At 41.3% G+C, this 22,538-nt stretch overlaps 1 protein-coding gene across 4 annotated transcripts in view; it reads right to left on the bottom strand.

The window, feature by feature from the left end:
* The window catches only part of sema6bb (sema domain, transmembrane domain (TM), and cytoplasmic domain, (semaphorin) 6Bb), a 513,075-nt gene that overhangs the window by 149,009 nt on the left and 341,528 nt on the right, over window positions 1–22,538 (bottom strand). For 3 of the 4 annotated variants that reach the window (XM_059638496.1, XM_059638494.1, XM_059638497.1), the window contains exon 5: window positions 11,908–11,970. The exons of the other annotated variant lie outside the window; for it this stretch is intronic. In XM_059638496.1, the coding sequence (XP_059494479.1) occupies window positions 11,908–11,970 (63 nt within the window). The remainder of the gene's footprint in view (window positions 1–11,907; window positions 11,971–22,538) is intronic. 4 annotated transcript variants of the gene reach the window in all.

Below are 22,538 nucleotides of genomic sequence, written 5' to 3'. Positions count from 1 at the left end.
GTGGCAGTGAGCTACTCTCTTGAAACGTGGCAGTCCACGTGTTCTAGGTTGATCTACAATACCCTTATGGAAGGAATTCCAGGATTTTGTCCCAGCAACAGTGAAGGAACAGCAATACATTTCCAAGTCAGGATGGTGAGTGACTTGGAGGGAAGCTTGAAGGTGGTGGTATTCCCATGTTTCTGCTGCCCTTGTCCTTATAGATGGAAGTGGTCATGAGTTTGGAAGTTGCTGTCTAAGTAATTTCGGTGAACTTCTGCAGTGCATCTTATAGATAGTACACACTGCTGCTACTGAGCATTGGTGGTGGAGGAAGTGGATGCTTGTGGATGTGGTGCCACTCAAGCGGGCTGCTTTGTCCTGGATGGTGTCAAGCTTCTCAAGTGTTGCTGGAGCTGCATCTCTCCAAAAAAGTGGGGAATATTCCATCACACTCCTGGCCTGTGCCGAGTAGACGATGGATAGGCTTTGGGGAGTTAAGGGGGTGAGTTATGGTGAGACACAGTGGCTCAGTGGTTAGCACTGCTGCCTCACACTACTAGGGAGCTATGTTCAGTTCCAGCCTCAGATGACTATCTGTGAATGTACATTCTCCCCATGTCTGCGTGGATTCCCGCTGGGTGCTCCAGTTTACTGCCGCAGTCCTAAGATGTGCAGGTTTAGGTGGATTGGCCACGTTAAATTGACCCCTAGTGTGCAGGAATGTGTAGGTTGGATGGGTTAGCCATGGTAAATATAGGAACAGAATGGTGGGGCTGGGTCTAGTTGGGATGTTCTTCAGAAGGTTGGCATGGACTCAATGTGTCAAATGGCCTTTTACTACCCTGTAGGGACTCTATTATACTCACCAAAGTATTCCTAGCCTCTGACCTGCTCTTGGAGCCACTGTGTTTTAGTGGTGAGTCCAATTGGGTTTCTGGTCAATGATACGCCCCAGGTATGTTGATAGAGGGGAATTCAGTGATGGTAACACCATTGATTGGTGGTTGCCAGACTGTCTGTTATTGGAGGTGGTCACTGCCTGGCAATTAAGTGGCAGAAATGTTACTTGCCACTTGTCAGCTCAAGCCTGGCTACTGTCCAGGTCAGGTTGCATTTGAACATGGACGGCTTCAGTGTCTGATGAGTCATGGATGGTGCTGAACATCGTGCAATTATCAGTGAAAATCTTTACTTCTGACTTTATGATAGAGGGAAGATCATTGATAAAGCAACTGAAGATGGTTGGGCCTATGACATTACCCTTAGAAACTCCTGCAGAGATCTCCAACAATTACATCCTTTGTGCCAGATTTGACTCTAACCAGTGGCAAGAGTTTGCCCTGATGTCCATTGATTCCAGTTTTGCCAGGGCTCCTAGATACCACACTCAGTCAAATACAGCTATGATGTCAAGGGCTGTCATTCATCCCTCTGGAATTTAGCTCTTTTGTCCATGTCTGAACCAACGCTGTAATGAGGTAAGGAGCTGAACTGTCCTGGCGGAACCCAAACTGGGCATCACTGAGCAGGTTATTGCTAAGAAGGTGCTGTTGACAGCAGTATAGATAACACCTATCCATCACTTTACTGATGATTGAACATCGGCTAATTGGGTGGTAATTGGCCAGGTTGGTCTGCGCTTGTATGGAATGGTGAAATGAGAAGGGGAGTAGGAATTGACAAGTGACCATAACTGAAGGGAACGTTTGGCCATTCTGAGCACAATGTAAGGAAAGGGGAAACAGTGTTTTCTGGAAAATGCTAAAAGAGGATAATCAATTCAACAGAAAGGCTGGAGTTCTGAGAGGTGAGGACAAGTACACCCTCTCATTGTTCTGAGAAGGATGGGAAAAGATGAGAGAAAAAGTTAATGTAGTGAAATGGACATAGTTGAGAGTCTCGGAGTCATCCCTGGTTGAGAACAGAATTAAGAAAGACAAATGGAAACTGGCAGCATGAAGGAATGCATCATTAGAACAATGTCACAGAATCATAGAAACAGGAAAAATGGAGTCCTCACAGGAAGTAGAATTTGAGGAAGTGTAGTCAAGATGGTTCTGGGAGTCATTGGGCTCATACAGAATATTTGTGGATAGCCTGGCTCCAGAAATGGAAGCTGAAATATCAATGAAGGGAAGGGAAGTGGGAGATGAATGATGGAAATGAACGTAAGGGAAGAATAGAAACTGGAAGGTAATTCATGTAATATGCCAGTTCAAGTTGAGTTCAGTAAATATCATTGATAGAGTCTTCAAGGTGCTGGAGAATGAGGTGATGGAAGGCTATAAATGGATTGTAGAGTTTTCCACATATTCTAGACAGAGATGAACATTGCTAGGGCCCATGTGAGTGCCCATAGCAGCACCATTTGTTGGGAGGAAGCATGTGGAGTTGAAGGAGAAGCTGTTCAATGTGAGAAGTTCATTCTGACAGAGAAAGTTGGTAGATGAGTACAGGTTTGGCAGCCTTTCAAGGAAGAAAGGGAGAGCTCAGATCATCCTTGTAGGGGCGACAGGTGCAGTCAAATTGGATGTCTGTTATGAAAAAAATAAATGGTTAGGGTCAAGAAACCAAAAACTGTTGAAGTGACAGAGGGGATCAGTAGAGTCATGGGCATATATATCTATCCTGCAGTATAATTCAAGACCATGTGTATAAAACATTGGAATCTAGTACTCTAGCAAGCTCACAAAAATAACAAGGCAAGTGTTGTATTCTTTTGTGAGGTCTAGTAACTGACCGTAAGAATTATTCTCGTTCTCACCATCAGCCAAGAATCAATTGAAAAGGAAATCCAATAGGAAGACAGATTTTAATGTGACTGTAAATTCAAAAGCTGCTCTTACATAAGATGTCTTGACAGTTTGTCTGTCAAATGCCTGGTGATAGGGGAAAACTGTTGGTGATTGTGATTCTTACAGCTAAGCTTTAGTTGAAATCTGATGGATGGACAGGACACAAGAAGATGGAATAGAGAAAAAAAGCATTTGCTTCAATACCTCCTTGTCTTATCACAACTTTCAAGATGTTCCAAGGCTTTCACATGAAATGAATCACTTTGAAATGCAGCCATTCTGCTACAGGCAAACACAGAATTTGCTCTGTGCATAGCTAAAGAAAAATAACAAAGAAATCTGACCAATTGCTTTGTTTTTGATGAATATGGGATTAATGTTGGTCACAAAACCAAGTGAACCTCCTGCCCTTCTTGCTTGTCATCTTCAATTTTAAATTATATTCTTGGAACACTAATGAGTTCAGCCATAGTTCAGATGGATGGTTATCAGTTATTGTTTTTATGCCACGCATTCCAACTGCAGCAGCGTGGATAGCTTGCTTCTGAATCATAAGCTTGAGTGCAACAACCTCAGCTGACACTATAGTGTAGGCTCACACTCTTTCAGATGAGACATTAAACTGAGGCGTTTTTTGCCTTCTTAGATGAATCTGATACTACGGTACTACTTTGACAAACAGAGGAGGTGTTCCTGATCACTATTGTCACTCAATCAATATTACTAAAACAGATTATCCGGCCATTATCATGTTTCTGTTTGCATGAGGGAAAATCGGTTTCCACAATACAGTTGTGACTTGTCATACAGTGTTACTGCATAGAAAGAGGACATTCAACTGACTAAATTCATACCTATTTAATCTCATCTCATTTCCTAGTACTAAGCCTCAAAGAAAACTTATATAGCTGTAAAGTACTTTTTGAGCTCTTAATGCATTGTGCGTGCAAAATAAGTACAAGGTACTTCTCAGTTTAATTGGAACAAATTGATGAAGCTCTGCCCTCAGCTGAAGGTCAGCACCTTTGACCATATAGCATTCCCTCTGTGCTGATGTGTCAATCTGCATTCAAGAACTCACGTGTTGAAGCTGAAACCTGTCTTATCGTTCCCACTTAGGCCAAGAAGGATGCATTCTTATATTAAAAAAATACTGTGGACATTCAACACCTTTCCACATAGAACGTCGAACATGGAACACAGAACATTTCAGCGCAGTACAGGCCCTTCAGCCCTCGATGTTGCGCCGACCTGTGAAACTAATCTGAAGCCCATCTAACCTACAGTATTCCATTATCATCCATATGTTTATCCAATGACCATTTAAATGCCCTTAAAGTTGGTGAGTCTACAACTGTTGCAGGCAGGGCATTCCATACCCTTACTACTCTCTGAGTAAAGAACCTACCTCTGACTTCTGTCCTATATCGATCACCCCTCAATTTAAAGCTATGTCCCCTCATGCTAGCCATCACCATCCAAGGAAAAAAGCTCTCACTGTCCACCCTATCTAATCCTCTGACCATCTTGTATGTCTCTATTAAGTCGCCTCTTAACCTTCTTCTCTCTAACAAAAATGGCCTCATTTCCCTTAGCCTTTCCTCATAAGACCTTCCCCTCCATACCAGGCAACATCCTGGTAAATCTCCTCTGCACCCTTTCCAATGCTTCTACATCCTTCCTATAAAGCGGAGATCAGAAGTGTACGCAATACTCTGAGTATGGCCGCACCAGAGTTTTGTATGGCTGCAACATGACCTCCTGGCTCCGAAACTCAATCCCTCTACCAATAAAACCTAACACACCGTACGCCTTCTTAACAATCCTATCAACCTGGGTGGCAACTTTCAGGGATCTATGCACATGGACACCGAGATCTCTCTGCTCATCCACATTACCAAGAATCTTACCATGAGCCCAGTACTCTGTATTCCTGTTACTCCTTCCAAAGTGAATCACCTCACACTCTTCCGCACTAAACTCCATTTTCCACCTCTCAGCCCAGCTCTGCAGCTTATCTATGTCCCTCTGTAACTTGCAACATCCTTCCGCACTATCCACAACTCCAACAACTTTAGTGTCATCCGCAAATTTACTAACCCATCAAGTTCCACAGTTTACAACAAAATTATAATCACGGTTTGCCAGAAGTATTTGGCTTGCAGTCAAGTGAAGGGTACAGTAAAACCAAAAAGTAAAATGAAACATAAAAATGTGAAAGTAATAATAGTTAGGAGAAGGGATATTACTGGCTTCTTGCACAATCACAATGGGCTAAATGGTTTCTTTCTCATGCTGCATGTTTCTATTAGAGCCATTTGATTGATCGGTTAAAGGCTTCAAAGCAAGGTGTCTTTGAGAGTAGTCTTGCATCAAGATCCTAGCCCTATCCGACTGATGGGTGCCTGGAACTTGTTGCCGGGGAGGTAGTGGAAGCAGATACTATAGTGGCTTTTAAAGGATGTCTTAACAAATGCATGAATAGGATGGCAATTGAGGGATACTGTCCCCAGAAGGGTAGGGGTTTTAGTTGTGATGGGCAGCATGTTGGTGCAGGCTTGGAGGGCCAAAGGGCGTGCTCATGTACTTAACTTTTTAAGTTCTTTGTTCATTCAACTCACTGGACAAGCAAATTCTCAATTGGTCTGTCTGCCTGAATTAATAGAATTATATGGCATGGAAACAAGCCCTTTGGTCTGACAATAATTCCAAACTGGACTCGTCTCACCTGCCTGCTCCTGGCCCATATCACTCCAAACATTTTCTCTTCATGTACTTCCCTAAGTATCTTTTAAATGTTGTAACTCTGCCTACATCCACCACTTCCTCAGGAAGTTTATTCTACACACAAACCACCCTCTCTGTAAAAAACTTCCCCCTCATGTCTTTTTTAAATCTCTTTCCTGTCAATCTTTTACTCACCCAGATTTTCTCCCCAACTGGGCCTGATTACAGCTGATCCAACCCTCACCGACTTTGATGTGTGACTAAGTCCTCATTCAGCCTCAAATGTTCAACCTGCCTCGTCTTTGTAAACCATCCAGTCTGCATCACTGACATTTCTAGTCCTGCCGACTGAAATAACCCTAAATCTGAGGAAACAGGAAAAAACAGAGAAGCCTCCTTGCATTTGTGCAGCACCGTTCACAACCTCAAAGCTCTTTACAACCAATGAAGCACTTCTGAAGTGCGTCACTGTGGTAATGTAAGATATGTGACCGCCAATTTGCACACAGCAACCTCCCACAAATAGGAATATGATGCTGACCAAATTGTCATTTTCTTAGTTCAGCTGACTGAAGATTAAGTATTGGTCAAATGCACCAGCAACAACCTCCTACAGGCTGCCTATCGTCCTCAAATGTCCTTCGATAGATGGCAGGTTTGACATTACGCTCAGTGTCAGTCTGGATTACAATGAAAGAAAAGTGCGTAGGTTATTGTGGCTGTTTGTTGTGGATGTCAGCGACATTGTACCCTCTTCATTTCTATTGTCACCCTCAGTGAAGTAGGTTCACTTTTCAGATAAGAACAGGGAGGATGGCGTGGAGTTTTACGCCAGCACAGACACAAAGATTGGATAGACATATTTGGCAAAGCCACACTTGCTGGTCTTTCCAGATCAACTGCTCAGCAACTGGATTTAGTGAGTCTTTGGGGAGCCAAAATGCTTCTGTGAATCAGCTCAGTGGAGTGCAGAGGAGAGGTTTCCAGGTTTAACCAATCATTTGGGTTGAGTTTGTTGTTCTCAGCAAATTGGGTGTAATGATTGACTTGCGCACTTCTTAATTGAGGGCAGGAAATATCAGTTAGGACTCACTAGCACCTAGTCAAACCTGCAGGAAATATGTAGTTGCCTGTGATAACTTTGTTAAGTTAAATAGCTTGTTGTATTCAGTATCTAGGCCTTTACAGGAAGAAGTGCCAATTGGGTGAAATTCTAAAGGGCTCCAGAGGACCCAAGAACTGAACTCCAGCACATTAGAACTAAAAAAAAGTTAAAAATTATATCTGTGATCTGCTGCATGCTAATGTCATTCTGTTCAGCGAGAGGCTGGTATGTAACTCATCCCAGTCAGGATCCTCTTGTCTCGGATTGCTATCATTGAATTGTTCTGCTGCAATCAGCAATCCTTTGGAGCCAAGCATCTTGTAAATTTGTACAGAAATAGAAGTCTCGGTATCTGTTCAAAAATGCTACTTCATCACTTCAGAGCAAAAACTACATTAATTCTCAGCTATTACATTTCAATTACTTTTCCCATTTATTTTTCATAGCTGTTGTTCCAAAAGTCTATGAGGGAATTGTTCTTCATATTTAGTAGAATAAAACCACCACTTTCAAGCAAATGACAGATAAAGGGGAGGAAAAATATCTTGTAGAACATTTTATCTGGGTGGAAATACTGTACAGAGAAACAAGTTACATGCATGCCCTATAGGTCTCTGGCATTCAGTGTTATCCATAATTCAGAAATTTTAAAAGTCTTTTACTGCTTTCAGGATTTACACATCCTACCAAGGCATCATTTCTAGGTATGATTTCTGGTGAATTTCCAAACCTGAATATTATCTCTCTCATTTAGGTTTCGGTCACGAGTTCTGCGCGTAAACCCAAAAAAAAGAGCGAGGTGGTTCACAACAGCAATTGTCCTTGTTTTTAATCTGAGACTCAAACAATGGAAAGATACAGAAGAAGGGTCAAAATTATGTCCTTTAATTGGGAGATCAGGCCTACAGAGCTGGGTTAGTGCAAAAATAAATCACTCTCTAACGGTAGTTCAACTTCAAAGAATTTCCAACATTTAACCCCTCTTCACTCAATCCGCACCCTCTAATGTGTTAACTATTCAATGTTTCAATCTAGTTTAGGTTATCACAGAAATGAAAAGTTATAACAAGAGTAATTGCACTGCCATATCACTCTCCGTTACAAAAGATACCTTATAAGGACAATTCAAGCACTTGAGTTTCTAAATCACAAAAGAACAGACTTGAATTTCATTCACTGAGGAATAAAAGATTGACAGAAGACACAACGCACATCTTCAAACGACAGAAAGACATAGACAATTTACATATGAGCAAAAGCAAAACATGAGGGCTCGTGAAAATCTAAAATAGACCACTCTTTGCACATTGAGATAGTAAGAACTGCAGATGCTGGAGTCAGAGATAACACAGTGTGGAGCTGGAGGAACATAGCTGGCCAGGCAGCATCAGAGGAGCTTTTTTAGGAAAGCCAACGTTTCTTCAGACCTGAAAATGTCAGCTTTCCTAAAAAACGTTCCTCTGATGCTGCCTGGCCTGCTGTGTTCTCCAGCTCCATGCTGCATTATTACTTTTTGCACATTATTAGCTCTTAAAGAACTGACCCAGAACGAGCTAACACAGAGGTAAAAGATTAAGGTTTATACAAACATCACAGACGCTAGATTTTGGGAGACCTTTCTACCCTCAGGGCACAGATCTACAAATGCTCACCAAATATATTGGTGCTGCATTGCATCTCTGCAAAAGTGAGTTCGAAGTGAGTTACAGAGATAAATAATAGATGATAGATAGCCACATATTCCAAGTGACCTGATTTTTCCTCATGCGGCCGGAACCATGTTGACATGAGGGGTTGATTTCAGTGGTCTTGATATTTGTGGAGGATGGCTGGCTCAGTAGCTGTTGAAATGACCCTCCATTATAACCTGGCATTTGAAGAATCTGCTGGAAGTCAGTTAGCTTAGTTGGCTGGATGGCTGGTTTGCAATGCAGAGTGATGCCAACAGCACGGGGCTCATTCCACACACCGGCTGAGATTAGCATGATGGACTTTCCTTCGCAACCTCTCGCCCCACCTGATTCGTGGTGACCCTCAGTTTAAAACCCCATCAGTTGTCTCTCTCTAATAAGACAGCAGCCCTGTGATCTGGTAAGACCATGGTAACTTTACCTTTTTAAAAATATGGGGGACTGCAAGTCATATTTATACAAAACTTTCCGAAAGAACAAATGAATCTTGAAAGCATCTGGGGTGTGAAAGAAGAAGCAGTCTTTAAGGCTTAAATGGCCTTTCCTAAATCCATGTTGTTAAAAATCTTATTATGTTAAGATATGCTCCAAAAGACTGTTTATGCAAGGCTTCATTGGTAGCAATCATGTTTCAAACTGAATCCCTCCAGGCTGTCAGTTCATAAAACTGGCCCGAGTCTCCAATGTTATACGGGGACATTGTGAAAGGTGTTGTACTTTACACAGTTCTACCTATTTCTATAATTACTCCAAGTGTAAATGGAAGGTATTGTATTGGAGGCATAGCAGGCTGTCTGCCCTGGTTCATATTTCTTCCTCTTATCACCTTAAAACAGATTAATTCACTATTTGTTCCATTGGTCCTTGTGGGACATTGCTGGGGAAGGCTGATTATTTTATTTGACTACATAATAACTAATTATGTAAAACCTCATCAAGACATTTCAATGTGAAATGCGCTCAAAAAGCACTAATAAGATGCATTGTTTATAGGAATTTAAGGTCTCCCCTAGAGGAATGATGAACCAAATCTCCAGGGTGGTGCTGAACTATCCAAACACAAACATCCAGGGGTCAATCTCAGTTGGAGCCAACTTCAGTCTCTCTCGGAGAGAACGAGAATTCAAATCTATCAAGTTTCCAGTTCCTGATTCTTATCCAGTGACCTTACCAGGACCATGGCTATTAAATAAGATAAGTCACAACTGTAATGCTATAATGGTCAAAAATCCCAGCAGTGCTATTTGTTAGGGTTCTCACGTGAACAATGGTTAGTCGAGTTCTGCAGCATATTTTCTTTTAAATGAGCTCTAAGAAAGAAAGCTGAGCAGAACTCCTTATTTTCCTGGCAGGATTTCTAACTGATAGGAATGTTTTATTTAAAATCTTTGAAGTAATTTCCTGAAGAGACATTCCATCTCTGCAACTGAGCCTGTGATCCATTGTCAGACTTGTCAAGCTCTGCGTTATTAATTGCATGCTGAAAAACTATCACTCATTTGTTAGGGACAGTGAAAAGCTAAATTCTAAACAGGTTAAGAATTGTTTTATTTCCGCTCAAGAGGAAGCCAAGCATTGATTTTTTCCCAACTCTATTTTCATTCATTGCTCAAAAGTTTATTTATTTATGGGATTGATTTGTGTCACTAGCTAGGGCTAGCATTTATTGTCCATCACTAATTGTCCTTGAGAAGATAGTGGTAACCAGCCTTCTTGAACTGTTGTAGTCCATTTGATGCAGGCACACTCACAATATTGTTAGGGGTGGAATTCCAGGGTTTTGACCCAATGACAGTGAAGGAAAAATTATGTATTTCCAAGTCAGGATGGTGAGAGGTTCGGAGGGGAACTGGCAGATGATGCTTTTCACATGTATCTTCAGCCCTTGCCCTTAAAGATGGTAGTGGTTGTGAATTTGGAGGGTAGGGTCTATGAATGTATCCTGAATTTGTGTAGTGCATCTGTAGATGATACACACTGCTGGTACTGTGGTGTGGGTGTTACAGGGAGTAAATGTTAGCAGATGCAGTGCCATTCTGAATGGATCTGAAAATTCATATCCTTTATATTAATAAAAATCTGTTTTTACTTCCCTTTTTACTTCTACCTTGATAAGAGAACTTGACAAGACAAACTTTAGTAGACTGCCATTATTATACTACTGAATTGACTTGCTAGCTTCCAATAATGCTGATCTTGCTAACGTTGATCTTGCCTAGTACACGCCCTGTGAAACACAGTCTGTATGCCTCTGTCTAGGTCTTTTTGATCTGTGCATCCTTTGCTTACTATGGTCTGCCTGTACTGTTCGTCAACAAAGCTTTTCACTGTACTTCAGAACAAGTGACAATAAATCAATCAACTAATCAATAAATCACAATTTAAATTACAATAAACACACCTTGCAACTTGACATAGGTCTGTAGGTTTCATTTGATGTATATCCCCATTCCTTTTCTCTCCTCTCATAAAATGCACCACCTCACTGCCAAAGAAGGCTTCATTTTGAATCCTTGGATAAATTCAGCTGCACTTGGCACTCATCTTAACTTTCAAACATGAAGCTTTGGACAATATCATGTGAGCTTTTAAATCTGACACTTATCGTTATTATATTTCAAGCACACTGAGGTTTACTCGGAAGAGCATAACACATTTTTCAGGCAAATAAACATTGGGACTTGAAGTATGTGCTTCCAGATAAGATGTTCTTCTGAATCATCTTCCAATTCCTACTAGGGGTATGACATCTGAAACATTAAATTCAGTGACTTTTCCCTTCCCATGGATATCCCTGTTCTGCTCAGCAATTCCAGCATCCTTTGTATTAATTTCAAATTAGTAGCACTTGCAAATATTTTGCTTTTGCAGGTTTTCATGATGATCACCAAAAATGGGTATTTACACAGCATATCCAAGTTACTTGTTTATCTCTGCACCTGTTCTGTTTGAAATATTGCAAAAAATAGAAAGTGTTGCCTAAGCATTTTGTCTTGCACTCAGAAAGACAATTAAAGAATACCTAGTTATTAATCACAACAATTTGTATAACTCCTTAATATAAATTGTGATTGCATGAAATTTGCTGTTCTTATGCTTGACTTGACAAAAACGAGATGAAGTGTTTTGGTGAAACAACTCACTTTTCAGCAATACTACTGCCAAAACATTCAGATTGTTAGTCAGCAAAGATGACAACTTTCATATTGATGTAAATGCTGTCATACATGCAATAATCTGACCCAGAGCAACATTCTACTGCTCTAAACAAAGTCCCAGGCTTTATTTGAACTCAACATGTTATGTAGAACCAGGAAGAGCCAAATTGAAATGCAGGCTTACACTGCAATCTGATCCCAGTGTGAGGTCAGTTGGACATGGAATATATGTAATAAAATTAGATGATTAAATTTCCCTGAATTTTGAGATGCCTCTGTTTTGATCAGTGAACTGGAAATAATTAATTGCAAAACCAATTACATGGACAGCTAATAAATCATGTTTGACAATATAATTCAGTGATAATAAAAATGGAAGATACTGCCCCTCAGGTGCAGAGTGACACAGTTGCTGAACTTAAAAAATACTAATTTGTTTGCAGGTGTACCTCATTTTTGCCTTTCATTCTGCAGATATCAATGTCATATTGATTCGATCGCCAGGTCAGCTTCTGTGGAAAAAGAAAATTATAGGTTACAAAGCAGGACAAATTGAGAAGTCTTCCTTGAAATATGCAAAAAGAACATGATCACTCTGCATCCTCTTTGCTGCAAAGCAACCAATTTTCTACAATCTGGACTGGCAAAGTAACATATTCTGTCAGTAAAGATTCCATAATGAAATGTAGGTTACATAGATCTCAGGGGAATAAAAAAAAGGAAGAATGTTAGTTCTTCGGGTTTTGTTGAACTAATGTAGATTTCACATTTTGAAACATTCAATGAATTGTGCAGAACACTCCTTTTTTCACAAGATTAACTGAACGTATATGCAAGCCGAATAACGGATGAACAGATGAGTTGGTAGCTGTGCTAGGCGTATGATTTATAAACAATTAGGGCTTGCAAATGTCTTATGGAACACATTGCCTTGCTGCAGTAAACACCCACTTTTGTTCTGTGGCAGGGTCACCAGACCCGAAACGTTAACTCTGATTTTTTCTTCACAGATGCTGCTAGACCTGCTGAGCTTTTCCAGCAACTTCTGTTTTTGTTATTTTGCGGTTTGACTTGGTCACCAAGGTAAAAGATATTAGTTCAGGGGAAAAAAAATCTTCCATTCCTGAGTGAAGTAATTGTGGATAGTACAAGTGCCTGAAAATGTATTTCCTAATCTGAATTTGATATCTCAGAAAAAATGGATAACTGGGGATAGTCAACTTGCTTTGTTAACAAGAACCATGCATGAAGCGATTTATTGATTTATTCTGTTTTCACTTTTTAACTAATATTTTGGACTCAAAATACTGAGTGATATTAGTTAGTGGGATCTCAATATCTGACTGTTCCTGAAACTGCGAGCGTTAGAATCAAGTTTTGATTTATGTCACTTAGAACTGCTCCGTCATAGATTGTAAACAATTTATTTGAATCCCACAGAGGCTGGTTCTGCAACCTTTTGGCTGCCTTGTCTCCAGCTGTTAATAAAGCAAATATGCACTGTCATTCTCTAACCCACATTGTACTTTTTAAACGAGAAGATTTCTATCTTGGCATTTCCCTGGTCCTAACAGGATGGGAAGCCTTATGTTCCATTCATGACATTTAAAATCACCAGGTATCTCCATAACCTTCATCTCAATTCTGTTTAATTATTCACCAATTCCTTTTTGTTTGAAAAAGGTGTTAACTGACACACCATTACCAGTTTTACTGTTGGAAGAACTCCTGAATTTTGTTGCAAGATTAGATTAAATAGATTTACACAGAGTACTTTGTATTGAGAGCAACCTGTTAATTAATGCCATAAATTCAACCATCAGGTGGTGTGGGTCCAAGTAGGAAAGGAGAGCAGTGACATAGCGAACTGAGATAACAAGGTGTCGAGCTGGATGAACACAGCAGGCCAAGCAGCATCAGAAGAGCAGGAAGGCTAACGTATCGGGCCTAGACCCTTCTTCAGAAATGGGCAACTGAAGTCTTTCCAGAGGGAGGAGGGTAACTTCTTCAAGGTAGGCATCCTTAGAAGAGGCTTCGCAGTGGGATTAAAATTGTTTCAGAGATAGTAGGAACTGCAGATGCTAGACAATCCGAGATAACGAGGTGTAGAGCTAGATGAACACAGCAGGCCAAGCAGCATCAGAGGAGCAGGAAAGCTGACACTTCAGGCCTAGACCCTTCTTCAGAAATGAGGTAAACTGTAGAAAACTGTAACTGTCAAATATTCATAATCTATTCCTTCTCCAAGTACACCGCAGATTCCACCATGATTGAAGAACCAAATAAAATATGAAACAAACCAACTAAAGGTGTCACTTAATAATCCCCAGGAACAATTTTGTTCTACTTAGAGCTCAGACAGTGTTGGGTGAAGGAGGAGCTGTTAAACAAAGAGGGAGCAGAGATCACATAATGAACACAAGTATACCATTATAAATTCTCCCCTCCTTTTGCTAATTTTCCACCCTCTGCTGCATATGAACTCTTGACATTGTATAGATCAATACTCTCAAAGTTACTCACACTACAGAGGGGGCAGCTGAGGTTTTTGGCAGGACATTGGCAGTTATGGAAAATATAATTTTGGTAGGCTGGAATGGTTTTCTTTGCAATATGCAAGCTGACAAGAAATGTGAGTGTAAAAAATTAGGAGGAGCCTGGATGGAGTGCATGGGAAGACGCTCCCATAGAAGAGAAACTAATAATCAGTGGACATAGATTTAAAGTGTTTTACAGGAAGATGAGCAGACATTTGTAAAGAACATTTGTCACCAAATGGTAGTGAGAGATGAAACTCACGGGCTTAAGTGATGGTAGAGGCAGAAACACATTGCATTTTTAGAAATGCATTTGAAATGTGGTGTATAACTACTGGCTACGAGTTGAAATTTGGAGTTGGCTTGTCAAGTCAACCATAAGACCATAACATTCTTACCCACTGCTCTTCCTCCAGAATACTGATGATATCATCGGTGCTGCTTCCCTCCCTCATTCGAATTTCCACCCAGATCTCACCATTACCTGGTCCATCTCTGACTCTTACCTTCACTTCCTCAACATCTGTTTCCATTTCTGAGGATAGGTTGGCCACCAATATCCACTACAAACCAACAGACTCTCACAGTTATTTTGACTATACATCCTCACACCCAGGTTCATGTAAAGATTCTATTCCATTGTACCCAGTTTCTCTGTCTCTGTCGCCTCTGTTCTGATGATGCCAACTTCAACAAAGCGGTTTCCAAAATATCCACCTTTTTCCTCAACCAAGGATTCCCCAACACTGTGGTTGCCTGGGCCCTCACTCGGATCCAATCCATCTCCCGTTCGTCAGCCCTCACCTCCTCTCTTCCCTCCCACAACAGCAGTAGGGAGCCCTTGCCCTCACCTACCATCTCACTGGTATCCACATCCAGTGGTTCATCACCTGCCATTTCCGCCACCTCCAGCAAGATGCCACCACCAGTCACATAGTTCCCTCCTCTCCTGTGTCAGCCTTCATTCCCTCTGGTATACACCTTGCTCCACTCCTCCTTCATTACCAACACCTGACCCCCCATGCCATAGCCCCACAGCAGCTGCAGAAGATATAATGCTTGCCTGTTTACTTCTTCCCTCCTCAGTATCTAAGGGCCTAAACACACATTCTAAGTGAAGCAGTGCTTTAACTGCACTTTCCACAATCTAGTCTACTGCATCCAATGCTCACAATGTGGTCCCCTCTACACTGGGGAAACGGAGCGTAGACTGGATGACTGCTTTGCAGAATACCTACCTTCTGTATGCAAAAATGTCCTGAGCATCCAGCTGCCTGTCACTTCAACACACCAGCCTGTTCCCTGGCCAACATCTATGTCTCAGGCTTGCTACAGTTCTCCAGTGAAGCTCAGCGCAAGCTAGAAGAACAGTATCTCATTTTCTGCTTGGGAGCTCTACTGCCTTCTGGACTTAAGCTCTAGTTCAACAATGTTAGGGTTTGAGGCACCTTGTCCCATGTCCTTACCCCAAGCCCCACACACCAAGTTTTGTTATTACATGGTCAGCTATTGTACAGTTACTCATTGTTAGCATTGCTAGTCCCCATTATGATCAATTCATTCTCCTCGGCTGACTGTTATCCACTCCGTTATCTGTCCGACTGTTCTTTTTCTGGGCCCTACTTCCACCTATCAGTTACTCCTTATCCCCTCCCCCTACCCTATCATCTGCATAAAAAACATTTTACTAGCTACCATTTGTTCTGTAAGAAGGTTCTCGAGACCCAAAATGTTAGCTCTGATTTCTCTTGACACGACAGATGCTGCCAGATCTGTTGAGCTTTTCCAGCAATTTCTGTTTTGGTGCCAGCAGTACATCCCTGGTGAGCTTTTCTAGCAATTTCAGATTTTGCGTCAGCAGTATATCCCTGCTCTTATATTCTAACCCTCTTGAAATAAATGCTAACACTGCAGTGCCTTCTTAACTGCCAACTGAACCTACACGTTAACCTAAGTGAATCCTGAACTAGGACTGCTAAGTCCCTTTGTGTTTCAGATTTCCAAATCCTTTTCCTGTTTGCAAAATACTCTATGCTTCTATTCTTCCTGTCAAAGTGCACAGCTTTACACTTTCCCGCATTCCCATCTGATACTTCTTTGCCTACTCTCCAAATCCTTCTGCAGCCTCCTCACCTCCTCAACACTTCAGCAATGCACTCAGTTCCTTTATCCAGTTTGCTGATAGAACATAGAATACAGAAAAGTACAGCACAGTACAGGCCCTTCGGCCCACGATGTTGTGCCGTGGAATATTCCTAATCCAAAAATAAAATAACCTAACCTACACTCCCCTCAATTCACTGCTGTCCATGTGCATGTCCAGCAGTCGCTTAAATGTCACTAATGACTCCGCTTCCACGACTACCACTGAATAGTTGTGCTCCCCATAACTGACCCCTATGGAACTCCGCTAGTCACTAACCCCCTACCCGTATGTCTGTCATTTTGATAGGATCCTTGGATACTGAGTTCCCAGCCCTGACCCCCTTGCAGCCATGTCTCTGTGATACCCAGAACACTGTATCCATCAATTTTAATCTGCGCTACAAGCTCATTTATTCTGTTTCATCTACTGTGTGCATTTAAATACAACACCCTTTGTATTGAGTTGCTAACCCCTTCTCACAGTTGTGCCCCTTATATGCTGTTGCTGAAGTTAGATTTTTGACCCTTTCCATACTCTTTGTCCTATTATTTACGCCAGAAATAACCTCTCCTGTGTGCCCCCTGACCTTGCCTTTTTCCATAATTTTCCACGTAACTGAACCCACAGCTCTCTTCTTCCCCAGTCCTGGTGCCCCTTGAATTTGAACCTGTTTCTCCCACACCAATCTTTGAATCATGTGTTTACCTCGTTCATCTTGTTGACCCTGTGTCAATTTGGTCATGGGTCAGGTAGTAATCTAGAGATTATTACCTTTTTGATGCTAATTTTTTTATTTAGTCCCCACTTGTTCACATTTCATCATCAGAACCTGTTTCCACCTATACTGTTGATACCTGCGAGGACCTTGACAACTGCATCCTCCCCTCCCACTCCAAATTCCTCTGCAACCCAGATGAGATGTTGTGAGCATGGGTACCAGGCAGGCAATACAGCCTTTTGGTCTCTTGATCCTGGCCACAGAGAACACTGTCTATACCTCTGACTATATTATCCCTGATTACAATTGCATTTCTCTTTTCTTCCCTCTCATGAATGGTTCTCTGTACCATGGTGTTAGGTTAGGTTGCTCATCCACCCTCCACACAGGGAGCAAGAAGAATTTCAAACCTGTTAGACGAGCTCATGGGCTGAGGTTCCTTCAGCATTACCTCCTAGAATCCTCTTCGTGTCTCAGTGGTAGTCACACCCTCCTGTCCCTGACCACTGACTGAATTTCAGGTAGTTAATCCAAGGAGTGTGACTACCTCCTGAAATATAGCATCCAGGTAGCTCTCTCCCTCCCTGATGTGTCACCGTATTTGAAGTTCAGACTCCAGCTCGGCAGTCCCACCGCTGCCACTTGTAAAGGGTGGCACGGTGGCTCAGTTGTCAGCACCGGGACCCGGGTTCCATTCCACCCTCGGACGACTGTCTGTGCGGAGTTTGCACATTCTCCCCGTGTCTGTGTGGGTTTCCTCCGGGTGCTCTGGTTTCCTCCTACAGTCCAAATTTGTGCAGGTTAGGTGGATTGGCTGTGCTAAATTGCCCGGGGTGTTCATGGATATGTAGATTAAGGGGATAGGTCTGGGTGGGATGCTCTGAGGGTCAGTGTGGACTTGTTGGGCCAAATGGCCTGTTTCCACACTGTAAAGATTCTATGATCCTTGAACTGGAGTTCCTCAAGCAACCAATACACATTACAGACGTGGTCACTATGAACTACAATGGGGCTCACTAGCTCTCACATCATGTTGTTGCAACTAACTGCATGGCCAAACATCTCTATTTTACTTACTTAGTCATCAATTTTTTGTTAAATAATTCCTACCGGTCCTTTAGTTATTAGCCTGTAGTTTTTCTCTTTCTTATCTTCAACCTGAAAGTAACCAATTATAGATTGTCAAATTACTCACTATTGCCAACCAATTAACTTATGGTTTTCCTGTGATGTCACTCTTTGTTTTGAGCTGGGCCCCTGATCCTGGGCTTCAATTTATCTGAATAAAAACCGAATGAACTGCTGATGCTGTAAATCAGATACAAAAACAGAAGTTGCTGGAAAAGCTCAGTAGGTCTGGCAGCATCTGTGAAGAGAAATTAGAGTTAATGTTTCGAATCTGGTGAACCTTCCTCAGAATCTTTGGACTGCGGAAGAAAACCGGAGCACCCAGAGGAAACCCATGCAGACACGGGGAGAATGCGCAAACTCCACACAAATGGCTGCCTGAGGTCGGAATCGGACCCGGGCCCCTGGCACTGTGAGGTAAAGTCCCTAAACTATGCACTCACTCGGGCTGCGTCTCACTTTGGACGTGATCTCTCCTTCCTGACTGTAAGAAGCCTATTGTTCCAGCCACAATGATGTGATGGAGCCGAATGGACTCCTGCTGCAATGTAAAGTATGGGGGGGGAAGAAGATTTGGCTGAAATCATGTACAACTTGATGACTTGCTTATAGTGTCTATGTGGCCCCATCTGTGGGATACTCGGAGGAGATGATATCTATAGAGCTATTCACCACATGTGCAAATCAGGGTAGGAGAAGAATACAATATAACTTATTAATTTGAGCAAAAACATCTTATTTTCTGTATCATATATATCGAGCATTGCAGCACAGTGAACAGATTGCACAAAGGGGCGGGTGACAATTAATAATTACAGGTACTGAATGTACCACAGTTAAAATCATAAATGACAGCTTTATTGTGTTGCACAGTTTAACAACAGAATGTGCAAACTAAACATTTTCTAATTCCCAAGGTTATTGATGAAGGTTTGATATGCTGAATATATCGCAAATGACAATTATAAAATACAAAGCAACTCAGTGGGATCCAGATTCAAAGGCTTTTCAGCTCATGTTTGAATTATCCATTTAAGATATGCTTATCCACTGTCAGTCGTAAGTACAGTAAGCTTGCCAGATAAAATGAAAAACTAGAAATCTGGAATCAAGGTAGAAACATGCAAAGCAGGATAGTGGGATTCGAAAGAGAAGAAAGAGGTTAATGTACCAGGTGCTTCAGAACCAGTGCTGACATTAAAAAAACCTTTTCTGAACAAGTGCTCCATTTGCTTTGCTTTTTTTCCTCCGATACTAACTGATTTCTTGAATTTTTCATATATTCTATTAGCGCAATAGATCACCGTATACTTTTATGCATAATACGAATTACTGAGTAGTGTTTCTAGCGAGTGAAGGTCATGTTCTGAGAAGCCACTTTGAAGATACAGCCTCACAAAAAGATTCAGCTTCGTACTAGCATATCTTAAACAGTGTATAGATTTAGCTTCATAGTGGCAGGCTGTCTTCTCTGAACAAATACTGATAGCTCCATCATCCTCTTCTTTGTTTGACTTGAGAGAGCATGAATTAGCCAATTCTGTAACTCCCACTGACAATTCTTTAAGAAACAAAATGACATTAACAAACTATTCATATTCAGTTGTTGTGTCTTTAAATCTATACAACATTGCAATAGACAGAATACTGGCTTCACTGAGTACAGTCTTCACTCCTCCTTTACATCATTAAAATGCGTGTTACCAATAGATTTTTTTTAGAATCTGACACACTATGCAAAATTCTCTTCCTGCTCCAAAAAACAGTCATTGCTGGTAATAGAGGTTAATCTGAGACGTCAATTGAGGTCTTTTTTGGGAAGATTTGTAGCTTGGCTTATGGATAAGGTTGTAGACTTGCTCACTAAGCTCGTGTGTCTGATTGCAGACGTTTCATCACCCTGCTGAGTAACATCGTCAGTGCGCCTCCAGTGAAGCGTTGGTGTTGTTTCCTACTTGTTATTTACATGCCTTGGTTTGCTGGGGTGGGTGGTATTACTTTCAGTTCGGTTTTTCAGTGGTTTGTACATCAAGGTCCAGTTCAATGTATTTGTCGACGGAGTTGCAGTTGGAATGCCAGGCCTCCAGGAATTCCTTGGCGTGTCTCTGTTTGGCTTGTGTGATTATGGATGTGTTGTCCCAGTTGAATTCGTGTCCCTCTTTGTCCGTGTGTTGTAAGACGAGTGAGAATTGGACGTGTCTCTTGGTGGCTCATTGGTGTTCATATATCCTTATTTTCACTATTCTTCCTAATTGAAGGCTTCTTGATAAATTCATTAGAGCTTGGAAAAGATTGGTGGTGATATTTTTCCCTCCTGAGTCAACAGCTGAAAATATTGTGATCTTATTAGTAGAGATGTACAAGTGTCTCTTAACGTCAGAACAACTCCTGTACTGAATCAATGTGAATGTACCTTGTCCACATCAGCCACCCTGTGGCCTCTTTCAGTGAGATTGTCAGTACTGTATTGGAATCTGATGTCCACTAGGGATTATATGGAATGATATTCAGATCAGAAACTGATCACTCAGCCAAAAAGAGTATATTTCACATCTGGCGGTGAATTGTGGGGCCTATTAAGCAAAGGAACAAACAAACAAGGAGCAAGATGAGGCCATTTGGTCCTTCTGTCCTGTTCTGCTTTTCAATAAGATCATGGCTGATCTGATTTTAACCTCAACTTGTCATTCTTGCATACCCCTGATAATCTTACATCCCATTGGTAATCAAGAATGTATCTACCTCTGCCTTGAAAATATTTAAAGATTCTGCATCCATTGCCTTTTGAGGGAAAGAATTCCAAAGACTCACAAACCTCAGAGAATTTTTTGCCCATTTCTTTGTCTTAAATAGGTGGCCTCTAATTTCTAAACTATGATCCCTAGTTCTGGATCTTCCCACAAGAAGAAACATCCTTTCCACATCTGAGTCTGCTCAGGATTTTATATATTCCAATTAGGTCACCTCTGACTCTTTTAAACTCCAGAGATTTCAGGCCTACCTGTCTCGGCTTTCCTCATAAGTCAATACCATTCCAGGTATTGGTTCAGTACACTTTTTCTGAATTGCTTCCAATGCATTAACATCCTTCTCTGAGTACGGTGACCAGTACTGTGACTGGGATCACCAATGCCCTGTATAACTGAGATGTATCCTATACTCTTGCATTCAATTCCCTTCACAATAAACCATAACACTATTAGCTTTCCTAATTACTTGCTGTGCCTTCTGTGATTCGTGCACCGGAATACCCAGATCAGAGCTCTGCAACCTCTCACCATTTAGATGATATGCTTCTTTTTATTTGTTCTGCCGTATTGGAAAATTTCATAATTTCCCAACTTATACTCCATTTGACAGATCTTTGCCCACTCATTTAACCTATCAACATCTTTTTGTCCTTGTGCTCTCTTCATAATTCACTTTCCTACCTATCTTTGCACAATCAGCAAAAGTAGCTGCCATGTCTTCTGTCCCTTCATCGAAATCATTTACATAAATTTTAAAAATTGAGGCCCCAGCACTGATCCCTGTGGCATATCACCCATTGAATTCTGTCAGCATGAAAAAGGCCCATTTATTTCTTCTCTCTGCTTCTGGTTAACCAGGCAATTCTCTATCCATGTCAATATGTTACACTGTAGACCATGACATTTTACTTCCCACAATGACCGTTGCTCCTGGAAATGCCTTCTGAAAAATCTAAAGTACAAAACGTCCACTGGTTCCCCTTTATTCACAGGCTAGGTTACCTCTTCAAAGAACTCCAACTAAATGTTTTAAACGTAGTTACCTTTTGACAAAACTATGTTGACTCTGCCTGATTATCTTTAACTTATCAAGTGCTTTGGTATAACATCTTTGATAATAGTTTTCAACATCTCACTGTCACAGATATTTAGTTACTATAGTTATATATTGTTATTATAGTTACCTGCTCTATGCCTTCCTCCCTTTTTGAATAAAGGAGTAAAATTAGCTATTTTCCAGTCTGAAGGAACATTCCCCAAATCTAATATGTTTTGGTAAATTAAAGACAACACATCAACTATCTTACTAGTTACTTCTCTTAAGACGCTAGATTCTGAGGAGTTGTCAACTCACAGTTCCAACAACTTACTCAGTGCTACTTCCCTGGTAATTAGCAAGAAATGTCAGAAGGATGAAACATCTCTCCCTCCTCCAGTGGTCCCCAACATCACAGATGCCATTCTTAAGGAAATTTAATTCACTTGACACAATATAAAGAAATGGGTGGAGTCCCAGGATTATCAAATCAGCCACAATCTCATTCAATTTCTGAAGAAGGGTCCCGACCCAAAACGTCAGCTTTTCTGCTCCTCTGATGCTGCCTGACCCGCTGTGTTCCTCCAGCTCCACACTGTGTTATCTCATTCAATGGTGGACTAGTTTTAATGGGATAAATGGCCTACTTCCGCTCCCATGTCAAGCAGTATAAGAGATCTACATCAGTCAAATGCTCTTCGGCCCATCAGTCCTGTTCTGGTAAAGAACAGCCGCCTAACTATTTGATCCCATCTTCCAGCACTT

Source organism: Stegostoma tigrinum, chromosome 30, assembly GCF_030684315.1.
Source record: "Stegostoma tigrinum isolate sSteTig4 chromosome 30, sSteTig4.hap1, whole genome shotgun sequence".
NCBI classification, from domain to species: Eukaryota; Metazoa; Chordata; class Chondrichthyes; order Orectolobiformes; family Stegostomatidae; genus Stegostoma; species Stegostoma tigrinum.
This window is presented reverse-complemented; position numbering and strand designations above follow the sequence as displayed.